The sequence below is a fragment of the Platichthys flesus genome, chromosome 8, assembly GCF_949316205.1.
Source record: "Platichthys flesus chromosome 8, fPlaFle2.1, whole genome shotgun sequence".
In the NCBI taxonomy this organism is placed as follows: Eukaryota; Metazoa; Chordata; class Actinopteri; order Pleuronectiformes; family Pleuronectidae; genus Platichthys; species Platichthys flesus.
In genome coordinates this window covers 3,606,684-3,632,697 of record NC_084952.1, presented here as the reverse complement: position 1 = coordinate 3,632,697, position 26,014 = coordinate 3,606,684, and the positions used below count along the sequence as shown (strand labels likewise).

At 42.2% G+C, this 26,014-nt stretch overlaps 1 protein-coding gene across 7 annotated transcripts in view; it reads right to left on the bottom strand.

Moving 5' to 3' along the window:
• Positions 1 to 25,540, bottom strand: part of LOC133958833 (LIM and calponin homology domains-containing protein 1-like) — a 71,980-nt gene extending 46,440 nt beyond the window's left edge. For 3 of the 7 annotated variants that reach the window (XM_062393827.1, XM_062393828.1, XM_062393829.1), the window contains exon 1: positions 25,084 to 25,536. In XM_062393827.1, the coding sequence (XP_062249811.1) occupies positions 25,084 to 25,185 (102 nt within the window). In that variant the 5' untranslated portion in view covers positions 25,186 to 25,536. Of the gene's footprint in view, positions 1 to 25,083 lie in introns of all 7 variants that reach the window. The other 4 variants (XM_062393823.1, XM_062393825.1, XM_062393826.1 and 1 more) reach the window with 3 other exon arrangements.
• Positions 25,541 to 26,014: the final 474 nt, after the last annotated feature.

Below are 26,014 nucleotides of genomic sequence, written 5' to 3'. Positions count from 1 at the left end.
GTGGGAGACAAACATCCTAAATGTGCTGGAAACCTCTGGATCTGTGTTGCAAACCCATGCAGGCTCAGACCAGGGGCCTCAATTAGAAAGAGGAATGTGTCGCGTTTGTTGTTTTCACTGGAATGTCGCCCGCATTGTTTCACAAACAATCAAATGATGCTGGTTGGCTTTTTTCCCTCCTTTTCACTTCCTTCCTCTTGCAATCCCTTTATGTCTCAACTGGATTACTTCTCATGGATTCATTATCCAACAGCAGCCGTCGCTGTGTCCACAGTGATAGGACGTGTCTGTAGGTTTAGAAACTGCACGAGTGAACTTTGCAGACGTGAAAGTAGCTTTTTTTCAGAATTCTGCAGTAGTGCTTTGATGAAATATAAAATATTAAACATGAGGTTCCAGCATGAAAACTCCCCAGAGATACTGCTTTCATACTTCTGAGAAATAAAACATCAATGTGATGAGGAGAGATTCCTCTACAGTCAACTCGGTCTGGCCAGGAACACAACTGAAATCTTACTGCCAAGAATTCATTTTTTTAATCAGCATACAGAGAAAACACTTGCACTGCAGATTCAATCAGGACCAGAGCCAAATCAAGAACTTCCTGTAACACAGCCACTCAGCTCATGGCTGTACTGATCATTAACTGACCATTCAATGAACAATATGAAAAAAAAACAGGAGTGAAGCCAAAGCTTTGCTGAGCACCCCCTGGTGGCTGGCTGGAGTAGAGATCACAAACCCTGCCTCCTCCATGTCAGTGGATATCCATATATCCATATATTCTGTATATATATATAGACACAGTATGGTATTGTTATCCCCCCTGAGAGAAATCCAATGAAATCTAACCTATAGCAGCGGGACCGTGATCTCAGAGGGCCCTCAGCGTTGGACGACTACCTGTCCCTAATTCAAGACCAATAACTCCAGGTTTGTGGACAGGCTGAGTTCCGTGACTGGGTGAAGTTAAAACACTACTCTCTTCACGGCCCGGAGGCAAACTACGATCAGCCTGTTGAAGAGTTGACAGCTGTGAGCTTGAGAGCTGGCGAACACAAACAGAGGCGTGTGCTCCCGGCCTGCAGGCCAGCCTCCGTATCACACGCCTGCTTTGTAGCATTTCTACCTTTCATGCTGCTGTCTTGAGGGCGTTGTGTAATCCTGACTGGATCCCACGCTTTGCTAAAGCCGAGTTCAAGAACACATGTAAACACATCTTCTGGCCCGTAGCCAATAATCTCATTAATTCAACTTGGCAACAGAGCGTTTAATCTTTAAATGCTTCTGGTTTTGCTTAACAGTACAAAAACAACAGTGGACACCCGGGCTGTTCAGTAAATACAAACTTCATGTGCAGGAGGAGGAGGACAGACACACAATACCACTGAGGTTGATTTGTGTAGTTCACTGTCGTCTCCAAGCAGGGGACTGGACAATGGAACCTCTTAAATCTCCAGTGTTGCAGAATCTAAATCAACTGTTTCATGACAAGGTTAAAAAAAACAGAGTCAAGTTTTCATCATCATTAAAAAGATAGAAATCTTTGGCTTCATGGGAAATCGGGATTTCAAACAAAATATGTCAAAAGTATTAAAATTGGGAACATCTGACTCTACATAGAAGGGGGGGGGGGGGCGTCTAAGTGAGGGTCCCCTCCGCTCTTAGAGGTTCAGCCAAAGGTCAGGAGTGGTTTCGGCCTGCGATCCATCATCCAGGCCCTTTCACAAGCTGCCACCCCTGCCACCGCTGCAGGGATCCTCCTTTGTGCCTGTGGACTGTTTGCTCTAAGCTCGGTGTGCTGGCATGTCGCTGGATCGGTGAGGGCTGAAGAGGGAAACAGGAACTGGAGGGGGGCCATCAAAGAGAACATTTAAACGTGTCAGCTTGTTCTGCTTCTTCAAGATTACTATTCAGCCTTTGATAGAGTTCAAAAACAAACATGGGGGGGTCTGCAGAGAAGACCCCATGCCTGAAAGGAACAGTAAAGGTTGGCAAAACTGAAAAGTATCTCAAGATCTTTCCCACACTGCCAGGTTTATATGTTTTATATTTCTGAGAATACAAATCAATACATTCCAAAACTAAACTGTTGGCGAGCCATGTACAAGAAATTATATTTGATTTATCAAGTGAATCCAGAGAAAAGTCACCTGCATCTATTTGGATAAACTACAAATGTAAAAAAAAAGTGAAGATCAATTGCTTTTGTCTGTTTAATGTCTCCGTAAGAATGTTTGACTTTTGGTCTATTTGAAGGCATCAACCTGTGCTGTGGAAACTTGTGATCAAAGGGATCAGAAACTTCTCTTGACATCTGTCGACGATAAAAAATCATTATTCGGTGCAGCTCAGCATTAAAAGGAATTTAAAACTGATGGTTTTACCTCCACGAGATCAACAAAAAATGAAGATAATACAGAATTATCGACAAAATAATCACCAATAACACATGTCAAGTAGTGGGAGAAAAGAAAGCTGCTGTGAATTCGACCCTTCCCCGGAGCAGACAGAGGCCCTCGATGCATCTGGGTCCAATGTGGTTCTGGAAAACAGAAAAGCTTGTGTATCTTTTTCCCTCCTTGCCTAATTTTAGCACGCATCATGAGGTTTCCCTGCAGTTGGCAGAGGCTTTTATACGATTTGGGCTAATATGCGTGGCAGATCACCACTGAAAACAGCCTCAATCAGTGTCAGATCCGAGCGTTCGTCCTCATGTCCCGCTGATCTGGAGACAGTGACGCCAGCAGATACAGTGAAGACACTGGAGAAACAGCCAGAGACATGATCCAACATGCATATTCAGTCCAGAGGCACATGTGAGTGAGATCCGGACGATTATTCATTAACTGAAACAAACAGAGAGATTGATGGACCCACACACATGCACAGCACAACACACTAACTCACCCACCCACCAGTAAAGACACCCAGATGAAAGCATGTGTTTACAGTAGGCCGACCCCAGAACACCCCAGCTTTTATTTTTGGTGGAAGTTGAGACGGAAGTGGCTGAATTTCTCAAATCAAATGAGCCGAGCTGGAACCAACAGCAGAATCACTGCCCGGGACGGAGACAGTGAACAATTAGAGTATTACGAAACTCGGATCATCACGGGTAATGATGGTTAATGGAGCATAATTGGCAAGGTATCATATACACAGTGGAATCAGCACTGGAGCGCAACAGTCCAATCCCTGATCTGGACCCCGGCTCCTGAGGGGAATATTTATAGACTGATTTGTTGACAGTGGACTATTTAGACTCAATGTGTTGTTGTGGATGAGTGCGTTTCACAGACTGAACCTTGCTATGGCTGATATCTAGAAAGAGCTCTGTCAAAGTAGGAGGCTACAAAACGTCCATAAGGTTTTCTAACACAAAGATAACATGAGAAAAATGATGCGTGGGACAAACTGTTATGTAAGTTCTTTGCACAAGTTCATCATGCACATGTGCCAGCCACACGCTGTAGGCAGCAGCAGTGAACTACGTTGATTTGTGGTCATGGAGAGCTCAATAAAAAGGAAGGGAGGACATAAATAAAAAAGATACTGGTCAAAGGTGGGAGGAAAAAAAAGAAAAACCTCAGAACCAGCTGAGTTACACAGAAGTGCACGTTTACATTGTTTGCAGAAATATATGTATGTTGTGTGCTGTCTTTACAACAAGTGTGTAGTGTCAAAATCCTCACTGATATTTTGTGTGTAAAAAAATAAACACAAACACACATTTCTAATCTTGATCTTATTTTAGTCAGAAAAGCACAAATGTTCCCCGGCACATGTGAGAGTCATCTGGTGTGGGAAACCTTACACAACCGCTGATTAGTCATGTTTCTGCTCCCACTCACCGAGACTCATTGGTTTTATCTGAGCAGAAGCTACTTTAAACATTTACATGATGGACTGTAATGGTCCACTCACAATAGGTCGATGAATCAATGAGTCCAGGGAGAGATAATCAATCTGCAGGTATTTCAATTTTAAAATAATCTTTAAGGTATAACTTCAACAGATCACTATTATTAAGGGTTTTGGCAGCTAGCTAAGTTTCTTAGTGAAGATTAAAATGAATCATTGAGGGTTAAACCAGTAGCCTTCTGGTTTGATTACAAAGAGTCATTGAGGGTTAAACCAGTAGCCTTCTGGTTTTATTATAAAGAGTCATTGAGGGTTAAACCAGTAGCCTATTGGTTACAGAATAGTTTCATTATCTGATTGATGAATAATTGAAGAAACACCATAGCATTTTACCATATGTTTTTTTATTGCCATGGTTTACTTTGCTGAAATAAATAAGGCAATTTCTTCTTGCAGAACAGAAGTGGTGTAAATAAATATTTAAATACAACTCAATACACCTTACCTCAGAGGAAAACGAGCCATCAAACTCAGCATATTGTAATCAATAAAACATCTTCAATAATTGAATGTGCTGCTGTTAAATTCCTGTCACTGTACCACCAAATAAAAAGCACCCCAGGGGGCATTTGTTTGTCAGCCTGCAGAAACACGTCTACTCGGAGCAGATCGGTTTACCATGTCACACCTTGGTCTCTGGAGACGGTCCCACTGCCTGTCATGATGAGCTGAGCTGTGAATGAACATCTGCTGTCTGCGTTCACACTGTATATCTGTGGACCACCTGGAAGTCTGCTCCATATGTGGGCTAGTTCCATAACAACATGTCATCACAGACCTTTAGATAATGTATGAACAATAAACCAATGATGAAATTAAATTATTTATTCTAGTCGACCTGCATGTTCTCGGCTGATGCATTCATCATGTGTGTGACCAGATTTCCACAATATAGAATTATATAACTCGTTCTTTACTTTCAAAATGTAGCTTCTTTTGTTAAGTTCTCCAGAAACACTTACTGCACAGAAACTAGTGCAGACCCGGCTAGTTGTGTATACTGAAAATGTAAAAAATAGCAATTTCGCAATGTTTAAAAATCAATAAAAAGGAAGTCCTGGATCTGCTTTGTTTAGATCCAGGCTGAAAATAATTTCATGGTTCTTTCTTTGCTTGTGTCCTCAATAGTTTTTGCACGATCCTGCAAACAAACAAACAAACAAACCAACAAAAACAGAGCCGAATGCAAAGGGGCGAAAAACCTAACCTCCACCAAAAACAGGTATACTCTTCTAACTGGCCATCCACTTATTACACCACGTCTTTCCATACTTACAGTAAATTGGCAGGAAAGCTATGATTCTTTTTATTTGCAGTGAACAGACAGTGACCCCCCCCCCCCCTTAATCAAAGCCAAAGAACCACATGAGGCCTGGCAGTCTTGAAGATGAAAGCTGCTTTTAAGTTGTGTCCTCTCTAGACATGCAGAGAGTTCATGGCCGAACACTGAGTGCACTGCTGTTAAATATCTCAACTTGTACCATCCTTGATCTGTTCTTGAGAAAATGATACTGACGCACTCCTCACATTTAGCTTTTATAATCCAGTTTAAATCAGACCCCTTCTTCTTATCGAGCCCTGCAGACAAACATGGCTTCAAGCAAAACAGCCCCGTCACCTGCTCACGGTTAGAAGGCAATGTGCACACCATGCACACAGAGACTATCAGGTTCAGCTAAATACTCTGTGAAAGTAATTGTAAAAGACAAGTGAGAAACTTGGGAGAGCTCGCAGTTTTCCCAGACTTGGCTCAGCTCGTGCCTCTCGCGTTAGCAGGGCAACAAGTCGAGGGCTTCTCAGGAGAGAACCGAGCCACGTGGGACATTGATATTGACTCACAAGTCAAATCACAAGCTTCCTCATGGATTAGCTGTTACTCGAGAGTCTGACGGAAAAAGGACAAGCTACTGCTGATTTCTCCCGTGACACACGTCAGTTCAAGTATGTTGGGAATCGCCTTTTAAAAGGGTCTTTACAAAAGCTGCATTCTTACCCTTTGCATCATTAGTCAAGCTTTAAATACACAGTGTCAGTGGACAGCATCAAAGCATCAGTGGTGTCTGGGGCTGATGGACAATGGCCTCCTCCCTTCTCAAAATACACCGTCTGTAAGCGTGTCTCCATCGCCCACAGTGAAGTGAAGCACCAGGAGGTTTCACTCTGTTGGTTTTTGCAGGAACACTCAGTTCACTTGTGGTTGTACAGTGGCATCGCAGCGTGGTGGTTCTTCTCTCACAAACTCTCTCTGACAAGATGATGGCGCCCAGCGAGCACGCAAACTGACAACAGTCGACTTTCATTTAGGGCTGCCTTCAAGTTAATTGGTTACAGCTGATGCACACGAACCACCAACCGGCGACAGAGAGTCAGGAACCAGCTGAAGACGAGGAGCAGTAGCTAAATGTTTGATCTCCACTGATGATCAATAACAGGCAGAAGACCTGCAGCTCCTCATCGTCTCCAGTTCAGAAGACATCACTTTACCCTAAGGAAGTCAACTAGGAACCATGAGTCAATTGTTTTCTGATTCTGTAGTTTGGAGATCTGTGTCAGGAGCAGGTCGGCAAACAACGTCAGCACTTGACTTTCAAAAGACTTTTCATTTATAACATTTAAAGATCCAATAAACTTGAAAAGGGGAAGTTTTGCTCCAGTTAAACGCAGCTGTTTTTATGATGGGTATAAACGTAAATGCTTGGTTGACTTAATTAGTTTTTCTTTTTATTAACTGGCACTTTTATTAACCTGCTTTTTAAACTTCTACATGTTGTCAGATACTCTTAACCTTCATCTCTCCCACGATAAACTTCCACTTTTCTGGGAGGTCGATCAACAGCTTTGACTATTCTCTAGTACGTGTGTTCATGGTCAAACACAGCAAGGCTCCTGATTGGAAAATGCAATTCCCTGAGATTTGCAAACTGTAAAATTGGAAAATGTTGCTCCCACTGTTATACGACAGGATGCTAATTCTTCTTTGCTATCACCTTGTCGCCTTAATTTTACTCAGTGAGGCAAAAACTGCTAAACAAACGTGGCACATACTCCCACTTTGCAGCCAATGACATGCCCGACCGGGACATTTCTTCTCAGGCTTGCCCGGGCCAATTATATATTTAGCTTTGAATATAAACAGGGAGCCGGTGGAGCAGAGAGTTTTCAAATCTGATTAAGTTCAGTAGTTTCTGACTTCACTGACAAACACCACCATGAGATGCCCACGTCATATAAAGTGGTCTTTACATTCAAACCATACACATGGCTTCCAGACAGAGACCACTTTCTTGTAGACTTGTTTTCCTAAGAGCTTAAACTGTCTGAATTCCATCCCCTGGTTCCGTATGCCTCCCTCGACTCTTGATAGGTCCCTCTGATTAAACAAGCTAAGTTTCCTGCGACTGAAATGGCCTGGTCCTGAGCTAAATGTTAGTATTCCAGCCAGTCCGTCCCATTTCCCCCCTGATTAGATGAACAATGTTTGGGTTGTGGATTAACCCCACTCCTGGCCCCCACTGGTGCTGCTCACTTCCATCCCCATTCCCTCCTAGCTCTCCCTGAACCCTCTTCCAAGCTTCAGGAGGCTTTGGCCCACGTAGCAGGAGAAAGAAGAAGAATTTGAATCAGGATGAGTTTGAGATTGATGTGAATAAAGAGGAGAGGAGGCAAACTGTGCTCAGAAGGACGAATGAAACCTTAACTCGAGTCACAGTGAACTAGGGTGAGAGGCGGGTTGATTACATTATCCTGTTTTAGCTGCAAGCCGAAGCCGAGGCTGTGACTTGCATAATAAGGCATCTCAAAAACCTGCATGTGAAGTAGGAACATCTAAAAATCTGTCATATTCATATATTCATAAGCAAATCAGAAAAATAGATCCAAAGATTTTTGTGCGTGGGCATGACTTTTACAGTTTAGTTTTTAAAGATGAAAACCAAACCCGACTCGCATTTTTCACTTATGAACAATGAATGATTCAGCAGCAGCTCCCTTTCTTTGAGAGCAAACATATTTTAAGACAAAGAACAATGCTACATTATAAATATTGCACATGGCTGATCAAGAGGCAGTCTTTACTTTGCCAATGCAAAATCCATATTTTCAACTATGTTACTCATAATGCTGAAACTTCAGAAAAGAGCAAGAGCCTAGAACTATGGATTAAAACGTTGCTCAATTGCCTTTGCTTAAATGCACAATTTTTTCGAGATAAGACAATATACACATTCTATTATATCATTTCTTACATTATACTGAGGGACCTTCGATTTCTGCAACTATAACGTTTAGTTTAATATCTTTAGCTTTCATGTGTTTTGAAAATTCAACGTAGTTTACTGTTGTGCTAAAACCATAGAGCAGGACATCCACTATTGAGAAGGTTGTTGGTTCAATCCCTTGCTATTGAAGTCCTTGAGACAAAATGCAATAGGGCAAGATACTGAACCTTACATGTCTTTATATTTATCACTGTACATCTGAATTTACGGCTTGGGCCTTTAATGTTGTGATAACCCTATGCTCTCTCTGCAGTGCAAACTTACCACAAAAGCTACAGGGAAAGCAGTGGTGTGAAAGGGAAACAGCCTGATCGCACCAACAATGTCCCTTTAGAGGACTAGAGGACTAGGGTGACCACTGGGAAGGGGCAGGGGGAAACAGGACTTCATTGTGTCACCCCCCCCCCACAAACACACACACACACACTGGCTTTAAGATTTGCGTACAAGAGGGAATGAACCTTCAATCCTCTCTGTTCAGTTCACACTCCAGGGTTCTCTAGATTCCCCTCCATGGTACAAACGACACTTCTTTAATTTAGTAATTACCCTGGGTGTGCTGTCACAAATCCCCATTCTACTAACCCAGCCTACTTTACATCGTCTCTGTGAAACCAGACACAGGAAGCGGATTTGTGAATAAGAGCGAAAAAGAAGGAAGTTAAAAAAAGAAATAGAAGAAACGTAATTTTCTATTCACTAAAATCAGGTGCATTCAGAGTAAAGCACTTGACTGTTAGATTCCTTTGTTTTGTGTTTTGCTGGATTATCCACTTCACCGTTAGACTTTCATCACATCCATTAAGACAACAGAGTTTTGCTGTTTTTACTTTATCCGTTGTTAAATGAAGATCAATGTTTATCTTGGTTAAGTTCAACCCACCCTTACTACTATAGGACGTTCTAATAGCTAAGACCCTTTGTCTTAAGCTCAACAATATCCTAACTGGTGTTTTCAGATTCATAAACCAACCCATGCAGATACCTTACCATACCTTACATCCCATATCTACCAGGATTTTAGTGATAACCCCCCACAGCTTTGCAAGATCAGTAACAAAGACGTCTGTGTCAACACCGGCCCTCTTATTTAAGCTTCCTAAGCAGCAGGACTTTTCCAGGGGCCTTCACTAGTCTCCAATATCCTGCTTGCCACAGTTTCCATGAGGCCGGGGGCAACAACCAGCCACTGGCCACACTGGGAGCCACAGTCAGAAAGTCTGTCAGACAGACAGATAGACGCCCTGGTCTTTACTTATTGAGATGGACATCTTGAGGCCAGAGTCAGTGAGGTTCTCAAACTTGCTTTTATAGAACAAAGGGGCCAATAAACAAGTCTTAAATATCGTCTGAAACACACTAGAAAGAAGTCATGAGTCCTGCCTCCATTTAAGTAGAGAAATAATACACATCATTCATTTTAAAGGCAACTAGAAACATTTCTCAGCTGCCTTGATGCTTCATTTCAGACGACAGAGGTTAAACCAAGGTCCACTGGTCTTATTGGGAGTGTGATTTAGACTTATATCATGAGACAGAAATCAGAGCTAACTAGTGCAATTATACAGAATCACTGGATGTACCAGCTAATATTAATCCCAAGGAAATATGTATATATAGATTTGTTTCTCAAAGTGAGGGCCACACCAGCCGCACGTCTGCTCAGGCATGATGCTCAGTACAGCGTCTAGAATAATCACAAAAACAACAACACAAAAGATGATTGGCAGATTCATCTGATGTTGTCATTTTAAGAAAGGGAGGCTTGTGTAGACAAAACAAACAAAAACCAATTCAGACTTTCAACGTGATAAGATTCTGTCCTGTGTACATGTTTAGACATGCCCCCCCCCTCCCATCAAGAAGGTTAGTCCTCCATAAGGCTGAACTAATCAGCAGCTTCACTGACGTACTGTGTCAACACTGCAGCACAATGAGACTTAATCAGTGCGTTTACAATGACCTCTGCCATCAAGTGTGTGAGGATTGAGATGCTCTGTGGCTCCTGCTGTAACCGTGATGAAACACCCGCTTGAAAAGACACTCAACACACTGATTGCATTACAATTAGCTTTCACGTAACGCTAACAACACAACTTGAAAGTGTGTGACAGATAGCGGGTGTGAAACCAAACAATAATCTCTAAAAACCTCTATCCCACATTCAGAACTCAAAGTCTGTATCAGCTCTTGGAAGGCGATGGAATCCGTCTTCCCCGACAGTTTCCCCCAGGCTGAGCCCCTCCGTCACCCCTGGGAACATGGGCGTCTGTCAGTCCACGTTAGCACTGAGCTCCCATTAGGAAGAGGAAGCACTGGAGCCAGGCTTTCCTCACCCAAGAAGCACAGGAATCCTGCCATTGTGCTTCTCCCCAGGGGGTTCAGGGCTTTTGAAGAAAGAATCCTGGGACCGACACAGTATCGCCAACAGGGAACAGAAAAACAGAAGGTGCAGAGGGAGATAGATCGTGCAGAATAGGTGCAATGGCCCAGAAATGAACTGAGAAACACCTAAAAAGATTTAACACAAAAAAACTGAACCCCTCGAAATATCTCTTTAGAACATCACAGTCCCTCCATAGATGCTGAGCATCTCCACTTAACATGATTCAATTACCAAAGGTATTGATGAGATAATACTTCATCATTCAGACGTTTTCCCTTTCTCCATCACTGATTCACCGCCCATGTGAAGATGCTATTACATAAATATGATATCAGCCTCAAAGCCCTGCACAATAGAGTCCACAGTACCGTGCAGAGGTAAAAACTTATATCCTGTAATAATCCATGTGACGACAAGCAGGAATTAACCACCGCAGAACACCAAGCTGTGTGCTTGTGTGAGCAAAACCTCAAAAATGTTCACGTGCTAAAATGAAATACTTCCTTAAGCAGATTCTAAGAGGAATTTATTAATAAGATAAAGGTTTCGTGTCAGTTGTCGGATCTTGAAAACCAACAGAGTACACTTAATTACACAGTAGCACTAAGGCACACCTGCCAGTGTGTAGGTGTGTGTGTGTGTGTTTACTGTAAACCATCCAGGGCTGACGACTGATCACTTTGGGCAGCCGGATCAACATTAGTGTTGGAATTAAGCTTTGAAAAAAGACATTCTTTGAGTTGCTTTGCAAAGTCTGAATAGTTTCCCAACAGCTATTATGCCTAGAAATGTAGGGGGGGTGGGGGGGGGGGCAGTGACTGAAGCTTAAGCTTTGCTCACATTGCATAAGTTGCTTAGTAGCTGTTTGAATAACTGATTATATCACTGAGAACATTAACAGTCCACATTCTGAGTGAGTGCACAACGGGAACATGACTATGTGATTCAGTGTCCCTGAACGCGTCCGTCTGCAAACTGGGTAAAATAATGTAGAAAGACACAATCTGTTCATTGTGTTCTGTGACATCTACTGTTTTCTATGAGTTATGTTTGTGATTCCACCAAAACCATTAGTGACTTCCAGGAAAAGCCATTCAACAACCCCCAAGCAAGGGTCAGGAACCTCTTCCTTCCAGCTGTGGGCTAAATGTGAAGATGGGGAAAGAGATAACACCACTGTAAGAGAAGCCAGACCATTTCCAGTTAATGAAATAAAAATGTCTGTTGCATTGTTCAAACATAAAGGACCCAGACAGGTGACGTCAAACACATCACCACTTACTACTTTTTAAGTAAAGGTCAGGAGTCAAAAGGTCAAAGTCACAGTGCCAAGGAGATACATGCAGATGACCTTCCTGTCAACCCTTAATGACAGGGTCGGAGTTTGCCCCAGGGGAGCTGCCATGATCGCTCACCCCCTGAAAAGAGGGAGGTGCAGCTGGCCGGATTAGTCAGGATTAAGATTTATCCCCTGCTACCAACAAGCTGATGGGGATAACCGCACTCAAGAGTCCAGTACCGTACACTTAGCCATTCCATTGTAGGTATTTAGTTGACACTCTTAAAAAGGAGCAATGTGTAACAATTGGCCAACTGTCAAACAATTACAACCAAACACCGAGTGGGAAGGTGGAAAAGTTGGAGACGTCCATTCCTAAAGTAGGAAATGAGGAATATCAGGACAAAAACTCCTTATCGCTAATGTAAAACGCATTATTGCAGTGTTTGTGTATTAGTAGTAGTACTTAAATCAGAAATGGTAAATGCAATCACACTTTAATTGTGACAAGAGTTTACACATAGTGTCCTCAAATTGCAGGGTTGGCTGTGGTCCAGGGCCTGAGGGAGCCTGAAGAGCCGTCTGCCTGCTGCTGTCAGAGAGAACAGGACTCCCACTGTACCAGTCAAACATTTAGAAGATGCTTTTATCCCCTTCACCAGAGTGAGTGCTTGTGTTCTCCGCATGGTTGAGCCCAGTGGAAATCTGAACTTCCACCCTGCAGGTGGCAGGCTGAACGCGGAGCTCCAAAAGAAACCCCCAAAATAACTATTTGTTTAGGACTGACTGCCAGACATCTAACCAGCCAGCAGATACTGTTATAAGTAGGTTTAAATATAAATGATTGATATAATGAATAAGGACAAATCTGAGGTTTCTGGCTGTAAGCTGTTTGCATGTCTTACTACAGACAATAGCTTAGCAGGTAACAGCTTGACTGTCTCTAACTGCTCACTTCTAATTAAGCAATAAGGACAAATGCCCTCTCATTTGCTAAGAGGTATACAGGTTTAGAGGTATATATATATATATATATATATATATATATATATACAACAATTGAGGTATACGTGTCTGGACAGCAGGTGGAGCTATTTATGGATTCAGACATGGGGGTTTGTTCATATGTTGATTGCACAATTCTTCTTCAGTTCTGCTCACTTGCTATTTCCTCCTGTAGTCTCATAAATCATGAAGCGTCTCCTTTTGCCTGAACTCCACATGACTGACTCACCTCACACCAGTTATGAAGAACAACAAATCAGGCTGATGTTGACGTTTTCATGGGGATAACTTGGATCACAGCTGTGTTGTGTCGGCCAAATTTCTATAACATTGTTAAAATGCATCAGATAATTACGGACATGGATCAAATCCTATTTTCCATTCAGTTCGTGCTTGTTCATGTCGTGAATGTAGGTGCAACAAACACAGAATAATTCAACAGCAGGTTTTCCACTTCATGTAATAACTGACGCCAAATGTATAGGGGTGTGGTTCCAAGCCTTCCAATTGAACTCTATTCTCAGTGGTGACATTTCTGACAATACCTAATGGATGACGGGGAACCTTTAGAACACAGAGCTTGTATCTACATCTTAAGTTTAACTCCATTACAAAACCCCCCACAAATACTGAGGATGAGTACCAGGGCCACAAGTCCCTCTGACTCAGGAGCAAGTATGGTTTTCATTCTAATGCTGTGCAGAGATTATAAAAAGAAGAGCAAGCATTAAGCGTGAGAAGAGGAAAGGAGCCAGACTTTGATTCTGATGCAAATAGAGGCTAATGGTTTTCTCAGAATAACAATAAGATTCAGCGACAGGAGCACAGAGGGCCGGACCTTGTTTGTCATCTATCTTCCAAGAAGCAGTCATTGTATTTAAATGTCCTTCTCATATTAACGTCTAGAATGATCACAAAGAAAACTAATTCATGCAACTAGACTGCACACAAAAATAAACACTTCAGTATCTATGTTAACAAAAATGCCTGTGTGCACCTTTTAAAATACAAACCAGTAGGCATTGAGTAGAAAAGTAACGTAAAATGTTGAATTCTTCCACTAAAAATGGACTGCATGAGCCTACAACATCACAAACATACATATTAAAACAATAAGCGGAGGCATTTTTGTTGTCAAAAACTTTAGACTGTGTCTCCAAAGCAAAGCTGAACCAACTGAACATGCATTCACCTGTGAAATGCCAGAAATGCGCTACAGACAGCAATGCTGCATCATGCAGACCAGGGCAGACAAACGCCAGTCAGCTGAGCGATGATTGTGTCACTTTCCAGAGTGTGATGACAGCACGCATTGTGACAGGGGGCGACCAGCTGGGGAGGGCTGTGTGTGTGTGTGAGTGTGTGTGTGTCAGTCTGAATGGGATGGGGACCGAGGGGCTCAGGAATGTTGGGGTGGATTGGCTGAGATTCATGTGCATGAGACTGTGTGTGAGACAATGAAAGCCACCTCACTCAGTTCTAAAAGCCTCCATTCATGGTGGACCTGAGTCATCTGGTTCTCTGCGGCACACAAATCTAACAATCTGATTTTCCAACTGAAGTAGCAGCTGAGATCTTATCTTGTCATGTTTTATAGACGCAGTACATTTTACGATGAAACGGGACGAGGCAGGTTCATCTGATTATTATCTGATTCTAGATACCGTGACTTTTTATTCTCAAATAAATAAACATAACTGTTGATCGCAGTCACTTTGACAGGGAATCCAAAGCTAAACTGAAAAAGAAAAGTTCACTGCAACAGACGGAGATCGGTCATTTATTTCAGGCAATGAGTCGGAAGCTATCTAATCCATTAGAAGGACAAAATGAAGCTAAATGCTAATGCTAGCATGGTAACAAGCTCTCAATGGCAATGCTGATGATATGTTTATCATCTTGGCTTAGCATGTTGCTGATTTAAAGTAAACAGACGAATAACTTGGGTTGTTTAATATAACGATGAATGAGCATTAGCCTAACTCCCAAATGTCCGGCTGTAAATTCTAGCAGTTCAGTTAAGTGTGTTGCTTGATTCTACATGAAAATAAATCGTGGAACATCATATTGAAAAGACAAATCTGATTAGACTGACAAAATTTGTAGCCAGTGAGACCACTTAAGTATTGTATTAGAAAATTGGACAATTGAATCATTTGAAATTGAGCCAGTACAGCCAAAAGTTATTAATATTTCAATCTAGAACAGAGTTGTGTACTGAGCAGTTTTCCAACAGACAGACGCCGAAGACAGACGCCAAAAATAAATTCAAGCTTAGAGCCAGCAATAAAAACTGAACAGGGACTTAATTCACAAGCCAATCAGACACTGTTGCTACACAACTGTCAGTCTTCCAAGCTCCAACCATCCGGGTTGCATTGCTCCCTCGATAGTCAGAAAGAGTCCAGCTCCCCGGTGCCCCAGCTCAGAAAAAAACAGGGAACCAGCTCAGCCCACACAACCTAATTAGAAACATCCCCTGGACAGTGGAGGAGCATCAGTCTCTGTCACATCCAATCCTCTGTCCCGTAGGCCTGTTCAGACCGGCCCCAGACATTGAGAGTAACACCTCATTTAACGTACTTTTAATAGTGCTCATATTATCTTTCCACAGAGTCCCTTTTTCACGCCAATCTACGATTTTTGCAGGAGGGGTTTGGAGAAAAACAAAAGTTTCCCCTGTTGGTCTAAGAACTTATCTGCGCCCTTATGGTCAAAAGCTCACGAAACAATCAATAGATCTGAATTGAATGGGAGGCGTGCGGGGTGACCCACATTGTCTGTGAAAAGGGCAGATCAATAGCCCCGATGGGAGATTACATGACAGCGGAGGAATGCCCTGTAATTACGGGGGAGAGATCAGAGAACAGGCCTGTGATTGAAAGGCTCGAGTCTCTAAATGGGTCGAGAAAATCTGTTTGGAGGAAGTGGAGTTTTTCTGATCTTTTGATTCTTGAGTGTTTGATCTTTGACAGCACAGGTTCGGGTGCTGTCTCCATGTATCACCCCCACATGTCCAGAGGTGAATATTTGAGATGAACGTGAAGAAAGGAGAAAAGGCTGAAGTATGTCTGTTTCGGGGCCGTCTCTGCTTTGAATCTGATGCTTGAGGAAAAAGGGAAGCTGGTCAAGGAAAACTTGAAAAGCTTTAAATTTACGGCCGGTTCATAAGAACATTGATAACTGAAACTACTCCGGGGCTTTTCGGACATCCTTTGGCTTTGATGAGGAAGTAGCATCACTAATTTCCTTGAAGACTGCATAATAAATTCTACATTAAGGGGGGCCTTGTAGTAGTGGCTTTATTTGACTTAAAACAAAATGCCTAATGGCTGCATCTTGATTGAGGTAGCTGTGGTTAGAACAGAGACCAACAGGAAGGAAGGTTTCATCAGCACATTTCAGGAGTTTGACAGTCTGAATTCACGCATGAACCTCGGTTCAGGTCGTCTGAACTTTCAGGTGTGAAACCACCCGAAGCATGTTTGTCATCCTTAAAAAAAATCACATTCTCTAGATTCTTTAAGCATAATTTTAAAATTCCTCAATATGCTCTCATCATCTGTCAGTAGTGTTTTTCTTCTCAGGTTGAGCTGTAGGTGCAATGTCCTTGTGTGGCAGGTTACAACAACTGTCAACATCTTTCATGCACGGTGAAGCTGTGCAGCCCCGGCACACAGCCGACTGTGCCTCCTTCACTCGAGTGTGACGCTGCCTCGCTCCCTCTCCTCCTTGAAAGCTATTTTTCTCCTCCAGTGCATGAACACACAGGCCTGACAGCTGAACAAGACGAATATGTTCGATCAGACTTGCTACATCAGGCAAAAGACACACACACACATAAGAGACAGAAAGTCAAAGGGACACATTCAGATTGAGCATCAGATATGTGGCTGGTTCATACATCTATTCAAATATTACTTAGGAGGAATAATGGAGTTTAGTATAACATGTCATCAACCTAACCCAGTCCTGTGGCCACATCTATTTGAATATATTTTGGTTTTAAAATGAAGTGACTGCAGCTCTAAGGAGATAAGTTTGACCAGTTGGTATTTTCTCCCCTTTGCTGGTTCAGACAAGCACATGTGTGTGTGCTTCCCGTCAGCTGTGTCATTTCCTCTGGCAGGTGAAGCCTTTCAAATATCCACTTTCCATTATGTGAACGGCAGCCAACAATTCCACTGCTCCATTTGAAAGTCTTTTTGAGATTGAAGGTCATTATACAAATCAGCTCCAGGCAGCAGGACACACATGAGCCCAGGGATGACTCGTGATAAATGATATCCCAGCAAAAAGGGGTAAAAAGTTAACCCTGATCATCACTGGTAAATCTATAACTGTGTATATATCATCTGATGTTGGCTTACGATCAAATTGTCCTGTCTCCTTGTGGTGCTGGATTACAGAAATTGCTCGGGGTGTTTTAGAGATCTGATTTCAGGTATGACATGAGTTTAACTGTAAAAAGAGTGATTGTTAGGAGGTAATATTATTCTGTTTCAGTTTTTCTTTTCTGTTAAATGGATTTTGTGTCGTTTAAAATGTACGTACATCTCAACAGAAAACACTGCTACTGAAAATCCTTTGACACCTAGTCAGTAGTCCGGCCAATTAGTCCTATGTCTCCTTTAAAACGAGGGAGGATCTTTTATGAACAAAGATATTAAGGTCACATCATGAGAAATGATCTACGTGATGAAAACTAGGTACAGCTGACTGTACTCCACTTTACAAAACCCACAGAGATTGGTCCAACAATGAACAGGTGCCATATATTCAAGATTCAAAAATGTTATCAGCCTTAAAATTTGTGTCAATTGCAGGAGAGAAAACATATAACCATAAAGGGCGTTAAAAGTGACACTAGGGACTCGTCTTGGCCTGTGGCATGCTCCTGCAAAAAAAGGAAATACAAGGGATTTCCAGAAACTATACAAAATGTGTGTAATAACGGAGTGGATGGATGTTGCCTCAGTGACTGCATGAACACAAACGTACTGACATGCACACATACTGGAGAGAGGGAGGGGGGGGGGCGTAATCTCCACTCGACTTTGGTAATCCGCCACATGATCAACCTCTCACTGCAAACCTGCCTGCGTGTTCATAAAGGCCCATCTGGACCCAGATTGACTCACTACTGCATCGTTTATGTTCCTTTTTTTTTCTTACAATAAATCCAATCCAGCTGAGAAATTCTGAAAACCTTTCATGAGAGCATGTAGCAATATCAAAATTAAAGCTAACAAGAAATAAATGCTTTGATTATGTGGATAAATAACAGGAAACATGAGTGTGAATGAGAATTTCATCAAGCAGCTTCTTTGAAACATCTAATCCCTGGGGTTTTTCACTTAATGCCTGCGGGTCCACTTGGCAGCTCGTTTCCCTGCTTCACCAGGAGAGGACACACAATCTCTGCTCAGATTAAGAAGATCATAACCCCTGGGTTAGCGATTAGCATCTTACTTTCAGAGATGTCTCATTTGTGTTAGTGCCACAGTGCAGCAGAATGTATAAACATATTTATTATGAGCTGGTTGATCATCAGCCCTGCAGGCGCTTCAGTGTGGGCAGTATACATGTAAATGTTAAACAACTGAAGTTATGGCTACAAGAGTTAAAAACAAATTGGGTAGTTGATTTTTTGCTACTGAGAGATGAGAGGTACTGCTCTTTTTAACATTTGCAACATTTTCAAAGGGAATACTCCATGGATCTCGAAGACAAACAAAAATATACTATTTATCCTCATATTACATATATTTAGAGGACTGATATCTATGAGAGTGTGACAGTTGGTGCAGCTGGATTGAATTTGAGTGGACTGTTGGGTGACATCAGATGTACATAAGCACCTACACTTAATCACGTCCACGTTTCAAGTTAATTCTCCTCCTGGAATAAGACCCTGAACTTTGGAATCTGAGCTCATATTTCGAGCAGCACCACTCAGAAGAGGGAGGTCCGTGGATTTCCAGCTCATCGGAGCGTTAAGGTGAAGGATGATGGGGACATCCTCAATCTACCCTGAACCCTCCTCTGACAGACACTTCCCTCTAACATTAAATTCTTCCACAGCTGGTAGTCATAGCAGAGCATCTGAGAAAAGAAGGTTTGAAACCAGTAAAGAAGAACAATGCCCCAAAACTGGGAATGACATAACGGAAGGACTGGAGAACGACTGCACACAGACAGAGCGACTACAGATCTGCAGTGACTTTCCAAAACAGCCCAGGGCTAAAAAACAAAGAGGTGCGTGCTATTTGCATTTCAAAGGGTGACGCCGTCAAGACATCCAACTAAGAAAAGAGTCACTCAACCAAAACATAAACCTACAGGTATTTTGTTGAGGCTTTACAGAAACCACAATCCTATGTCCTCCAAAATAAACCGAATGTATCCGTCTCCATAGCAAACCGTGCAGACAGTGTTGGTTTGGAGAGTTGAGGATCATCATCTGTGTTTAAAAACCCTCCTTGGCAACGAGTATCTTTGTTTTTACCATTTTCTTGGCTCAGTCGGTTGTTTTCTTGCTGTTCAACTCAAGGTTTCCATGGAAAACACCTCTGAGCTGTCATCAGGTCGGGTCCCATCTGGCACTTTTCACCTGATCTACAGTATCTGCCTCCAGTCGGATGAAGCTGGCTCCGATGAGCGACGATCAATCACCACGTGGAACCTGTTTGTTTGGCAGCGGAGGCTTGCTGTCTAATGGATGTCTTCCATTTGCCCTTTGCACAGGAGCTACCAAGACATTTATCAAATGGAAATGTTTTTTTAAAAGATTCAGTTATGTCTTAAAAAAATAACAAATACCAACAGGAGGTGGGATATTGGTTTCAGCTGTGGGGGGTTTTGTGTTGATTTCGACATACTAATGATATTACAAATGGCCGATTACCCTGTCGATAAACCAGCAATTTAAATTTAGAGTAGTATAGTCTGACGATACACAAGCTCGACCAACTGCAAGTCAGTCTCAGCTGTCAACAGCCTGGAAGATTTAACAATTGAAAATTCATCACAGTGCGGTAAGATCTACATAAAATGAAAGAATTTAGTTGTATTCCCTAAAAACTAGATCAAATATAGTCAGAAATAGGATGAAATCTCCAGTCATAATCATAACTACATTCAGTCCGTGTTGATTCGACTGATTTGCACAATGATATCACTGGAATGCTATTAGCCATTGACATGTGATGATATCCCTGTTGCCTGCAGGCATGTCACAAGGAAAGTTGGTTTTATTCTGAGGAACCTAAGCATGCCATGACACGGATAGAGGGAGGAGAAGGAGGAGAAGGAGGGATTTCAGGAATAGAAGAAAAGAGAAACAGAGACTGAGACAATACAGAACTGGTAGAGAGGAGAAACAACCAGTTGAGACAAGTGGTGGAAAAAAAGTGGTGGACGTCTCGCTGAGGGAATTTATTTACTGTATACAGTTTAAAACCTACAACACAAATGAATGGACATAACACTGTTATCTACACATACAGAAAAGTATGCAAAATATAATCTATATATAATAATTACAGATGATTGCATTTATAGTTTTTGTTTTTATCAGCAGCTTAAACTGAATCATCTATCGAGATGCCATGAATAAATGCTGATTAATTAACTATGATGACCTTCAACAATTAGTTAATTAAGAGAACAATTATTGATAATAGAATAATTGTTTCCACTAAATGATCTGAAAACTCTGATCTGAGGATCTGCCAAACATTCCAGCGTATGACTTTTTTGCAACTTTTTCCCATTTTGCGTTTCAAGGAAACTTTGGATTAATCCATCATTAAAATATTCCACGAGTTGCAGAAGAATACTGAGCTAGTCATCGCTACAAACATCTGCCTGTCATATTGCGTCTTTGCACACATCATGTACATGCACTGTTTCTATTGAGTTGTAAATAGTTAAAAGTTATTTAATTTGCTCTTACACATATCTATGTTTCTCTTGGATATACTCCCACAGTAAATGTTTGTCATCATAACAAGGTGAGTGCATAACAAGTTACACAACTCTCACACCATTATTTTCCCACAGTTGTGCTTCGATATTAATTTGCCGGCAGCAAAAAAGTCCTCTAACACCAAAAAGAAAAAAAATATATTTATAGAACCGCTAAGGTGTGATCTGAGAAAAAGACCCAGTCAGTGAATATCCATGGGTTTCCAATTCAAAGCAGACACGCTGTGGCTACATGATGCAAATCAATCTGGGGTTTCCCGCCCTCATCAGCAGGGTCAGACTCCTCTGGGGTTCAGGAGTCTAAACACTGTGATCAGCTGCAGCGGCGCTGACATGACGCTGAGTGGAAGAGCCATCAAGGAGGAAACCTGTGTCTGGTTCCCATAGGGACACATTTTAAAGGACTCATTTGAAATTCAAAGTGGACAGTAAGGGCCTGATGAATATTCAGAATGATCTTAACAAAACCGTGGTGGAAATAAACCTGATTGGTCGTTGTGACGAGCTCCTTCTTAAATAGAAAAACCACTGAGACTGTGATTACTCAGCGAGAGGCACTTATCTTTCCTCCTGCATGTTTCCAATACTGGTCTAGATTGATGATAGTGGAGAAAACATGAAGCAATTTCAAGATTCAGCAATCTTCTCCTCCTCAGTAACACCATGTTTGCTCAAGAGCCTGTTGGTGGATCGGCTGTTCAACCAAATCAGCTGATACGAGTCGTTCACACACATATCCTACGTTTAACTATATGAAGACTTTTATTTTACAGAATAAACAACGTGGAAAAGCTGTTGATTTAGTGCCTTTAGTTATTTAAATGTAAATTGTGTGCATTTCCTTAATCCAAATACTATAGTTTCTCGTATTTTAGTTTTCTTTTTATTCAATATCCAGTTTTTCTCATCTTGCAAATCATTTAAATGCAAGAAATGTCCTGAACAAAAGAACACACAGCAAACACTGTGTGTCTCCTTTGTAGCAGGTGATTTACAGGGAGAACCGTCCCAGGTCCATGTCACAACATGTGTGAGGGAAGACTTTTACATTTAACAAATGCTTGGTCACACATCATAACTCACAACCTGGCCATTAGCCATGACAGTGGAGCTTCAGCAGAGAACAGGACAAAGTCCAGCACCGAACACTAAATCAGCTCCAGCCCAGGATGCAGCTATGGCCGGACGAGCAGAGCACGTTGACAGAGAAGCATAAATTTGGTTTTCAACAGCAGCTCCAAACGGTCTCAGTGCGGTTAGCTAGTGCACAGCTGTGGTCAAATGATCCTCACCTGCCAAAACAAACTGCTCCAACTTAATACAAAACGTATAATCACCACAAACACACAAGTTGTTGTTATCCAGTTGTTCAGCAAATATTTTAAGCTTGAGCTTCTAGGGCTGCATCAACACATGCGTACAGGTGTAAACAGGAAGTAGATCTTCTCTGCAACTAAACTAGAATAAATAGAAGTTTATATTTCAACCCAAGTGATGAGGAACAATGAACACACATTTGGTTTCATTTAGGATATTTTAATATAGAATTAAGTTCATTGCTCTTTGACAGGATGCACCTCCATGATTATGACATAATATTATCGCTAAAACCAGTGGTTTTAAATGGTTTCACAATAATGACAAGAATCATATTTAACGCAGTAATTTCTGGGACAAAATACCTTCCAACAAAATATTCCAACCAAAATATTTTTAAGAACGCACATAGTGATAACTTATGTCAAATTCAGGTTAAACTAGTATTGTACAATGAAATATCCTTAACTGAATCAATACTGAATAAAAACCGTGTGAATCCGTATCAAATACATTTTGGAAATCAGTTGTGATACCAAGCCCTAGTTAAGAAATCACCAATATACTGTATATATATATATATAGATGAGAACTGTCAAGTAAAGGTATAAGAGGTTTATTATTATGGCGCCAAAAGATGCAGTGAAAACGTTTGAATGCACCTTAATGACAAAGTTAGGTACACCGGTGAAACCAATATAAAAAGTGAGTCTGGAGCCCTGCACTGTTCTGATTAGTGAGGGACAAACAGAGGCCCTGCTGTTCTCACCTCCAGCCTCCGGTCCTGACACCTTATCTGGCACAGCAGTTGAATATAGGCATTCAAAGATTGACCATGCCGACTGAGGCTTTGTGTTGATCTGTTCATTATGGAACCAGCAACCGGTCTCTGGTTGCCTGAGGTGACAGAAGGACGGTCACCAGGTGTGTATGGGAAATTAAATCAGTCCCCCTGGGAGAGAGGGAGATAGAGGAACAACAACAGAGGAGCTGTATCACTTCTCTCTCCTTTCAGCGCTCGGCCCGGAGACGCCTCTGTGATTCTAGGTCAGTGGTGGCTTTTTAAAGATGTGATACGAGCCTCGGAGGAGTTCGCTGCTGCTAAGTAGGCCTGTAATGGCCTCTGATAATCTGACACTGAGGAATTAACTTGTATTAATAAGAATAAGATCAGTGTTTTCTGCTAAATGATCCCCACTTCAGGATCAGGGCAGACAGACGCACATTATGAATCCAGTATCGTTACACCTTTGCCACATTTCCGAAGTTATTCGGACTTGAACAGTGATGAAGATGACTTTGGGTTTGTTTGATTCACTCACTTACACACGTTTGAAAGAAATACATGAGACGAGACATGACGCACAAAGGACATTACGGTTAAAGTGACTGGAACGATCCGGATTCATGATCCGATACAGACACTTTTGTTTGTGTCAAGAGCGACAAATGGGCAGACACAAACACACACAACACACACACAAACACACTACTGCAGACCATGACCCAACACAGTTTTTTAACTTTAAAGAAACGACACCCCGTTTATCCGGAATAGAAAAATATGAATCCAGCAGTTGTTTTTTTTAAATATCAGTTAAACGTGTGAGTAATTAGAAACTAGTTGACCTGCAGCACCGCATCAATACAGAGCCGCTGCCAAGAGAGGCTCTGCCAGCGGGGCCACCCGGATACTGGCCGTCAAACTGATCAAAATATAATAAACACTATTGATTTTATAAAATATTTAATTCTAATGTTCACAAAACACATCACTGTCCTCAGCCTGTTCCTTGCTGCAGCTCCTCTTTTCAGCCTCTGTCTGAAACACTTTACCAGGGGCCCAATTAGCTGCTATGTGCATTATGAACTGAAAGAGCATCACATGTCTCCTTTAAGAACCTTTGTGCTGTTGCACTTTTTTAACTTTCCATTTTAATCGAAGTACACATCTGGGATCAGAGGTCACATGTGGGTGAGCAACATATTGATGCATCTCAGAAACCAACAGTTGAGTGAGATGAGTGAAAAACTAAAAACACAAAGCTGGAGCAAAAGAAATAGAGACAAATGAGGCCCCACAATCTCTACCAACACCCCTGCTGCAATGCATCACCCACTTCACACAAAGGCATCGTGCCACACTGGGCTTCAGATCAGCCTTTTCATCCTCTAGGTGGAAGGCTGCAAAGCGGGGACCACGCTGCTCACACGCAGCAGATAATGTGGCGGCCGCCGGTGTTTGAGTCCCGACCAGCGGACGGCTCGGGATGACAAAGTCAACTGCACACGGGGGCAGGCGGGTGTCGTGATTGAATATTCTCCCGGAACAAAAACCTCGCTTGTGTGATTATTGTTCGCCCGGGCTCTCGATAATGCAAAAACAAAATCCATTCCACATGATGCATTCATTGTTTGCGGGCAAACATGTAGCCAGGCCCCACATCAGCTACTGTACAAAGCCCCCCCCCGACCAACACAACCTGCTGCAACACACAAGAGGGTCCCTCACAAGTGTGTGCAGCATCCTGGGAAGGAATGTGGAGACACTTCACTGCTTAGGCTGCATCATTGTGGTTTAATAACACAACTTTTTGTTTTGGTTATAGTTGTTTATTTAAAGGAATTTCAAATTGCATACGATTAAATTCATTATGCATCATTGTGACCCACCTCAGGAACTTCATGGGGGCTGATAATAAGTATTTCCCTGCTGGTTGAGGCACATTTCAACAGGTGACGAGGCAATAAAGACAAAGAGCAAAGTGCTGCTTCAAGGGAGACATCGGGTTGCAAACCAGTAACTAATCTCACGGGGAGACCGCACAACACAACACACCTGCGTCAAAAGGGAAGCAGAGAGCTGCAGAGTTAGAAAGCAGCATTTCACCGGATCCCGGACTCACCTCGATCCATGTCTGCGCCTCCTGGAACGCGGAGTCTGCGGCAGAGTCGCTGGCCGGGTGATGCTGATGAGACTGTCCTGTGTCTGCAGCCGGACTTGCCATTGGCGAGTGGGCTCAGCTTCTCCTCAACTAGTAAAAGCCTGGGAACGTGCGATGTGCAGGAGGCAGCTCGGTGCCGCAGGTATTCCACAGAATGCAGCCGTGCACCGCGTCAGGCGAGTCACAGGCTTCTCCGTTGTGCGGATGGAGGTGTTTGAAGCAGCAGGAGGTGGAGGAGGAGGAGGAGGAGGACGGGGCTGTTGCTGCTCCACAGACGCTCCTGGTGGAAATCTGTGCACGGACGAGCAGCATCAAGTCAAACACAGTCACTACTGGTGTGACTTCCGGTTAAGACAGCACAAAATAAAAGCTCCAGCAGGAGAACATGCTGAATCCTTCAGTTCCCATTTTTGTCCACAAGATGGCAGTATTGCACTGCTCAGATTGAGCTGATGTGATCTGACCAGAATATTATTATGATGATGATTATTATTATAATAAAAGCAATTACCATTATTTGTATCTCATATCACTCTCAATCTGTCTTTCTATCTATCTATCTATCTTCCTAAATTGTTATCATGGTTTGGAGAAAAGATTAATTACATTTTTTACATATATTTATATCTGTCTTCGTTTCCAATATGTGATAACCTTAAAAATTCAAGCAATTCTGCAGCTATATGATAAACTAGGGCTATGTTGAGTCAAATTTACAACTTGGATTTAATAAAATAATTTCTATTATCAAAAGCCAGGTTAAAGAGATGTGTTTTAAAGTCATATGTATGATGTTCACACTTCCAGCAGCTCTCAGGTCCTCAGGCGGAGTGTTCTAGTGGTTCAGAGTCAAAAGCTGCCAGTACCAGTTCACTGACCAGTACCAGAGGAG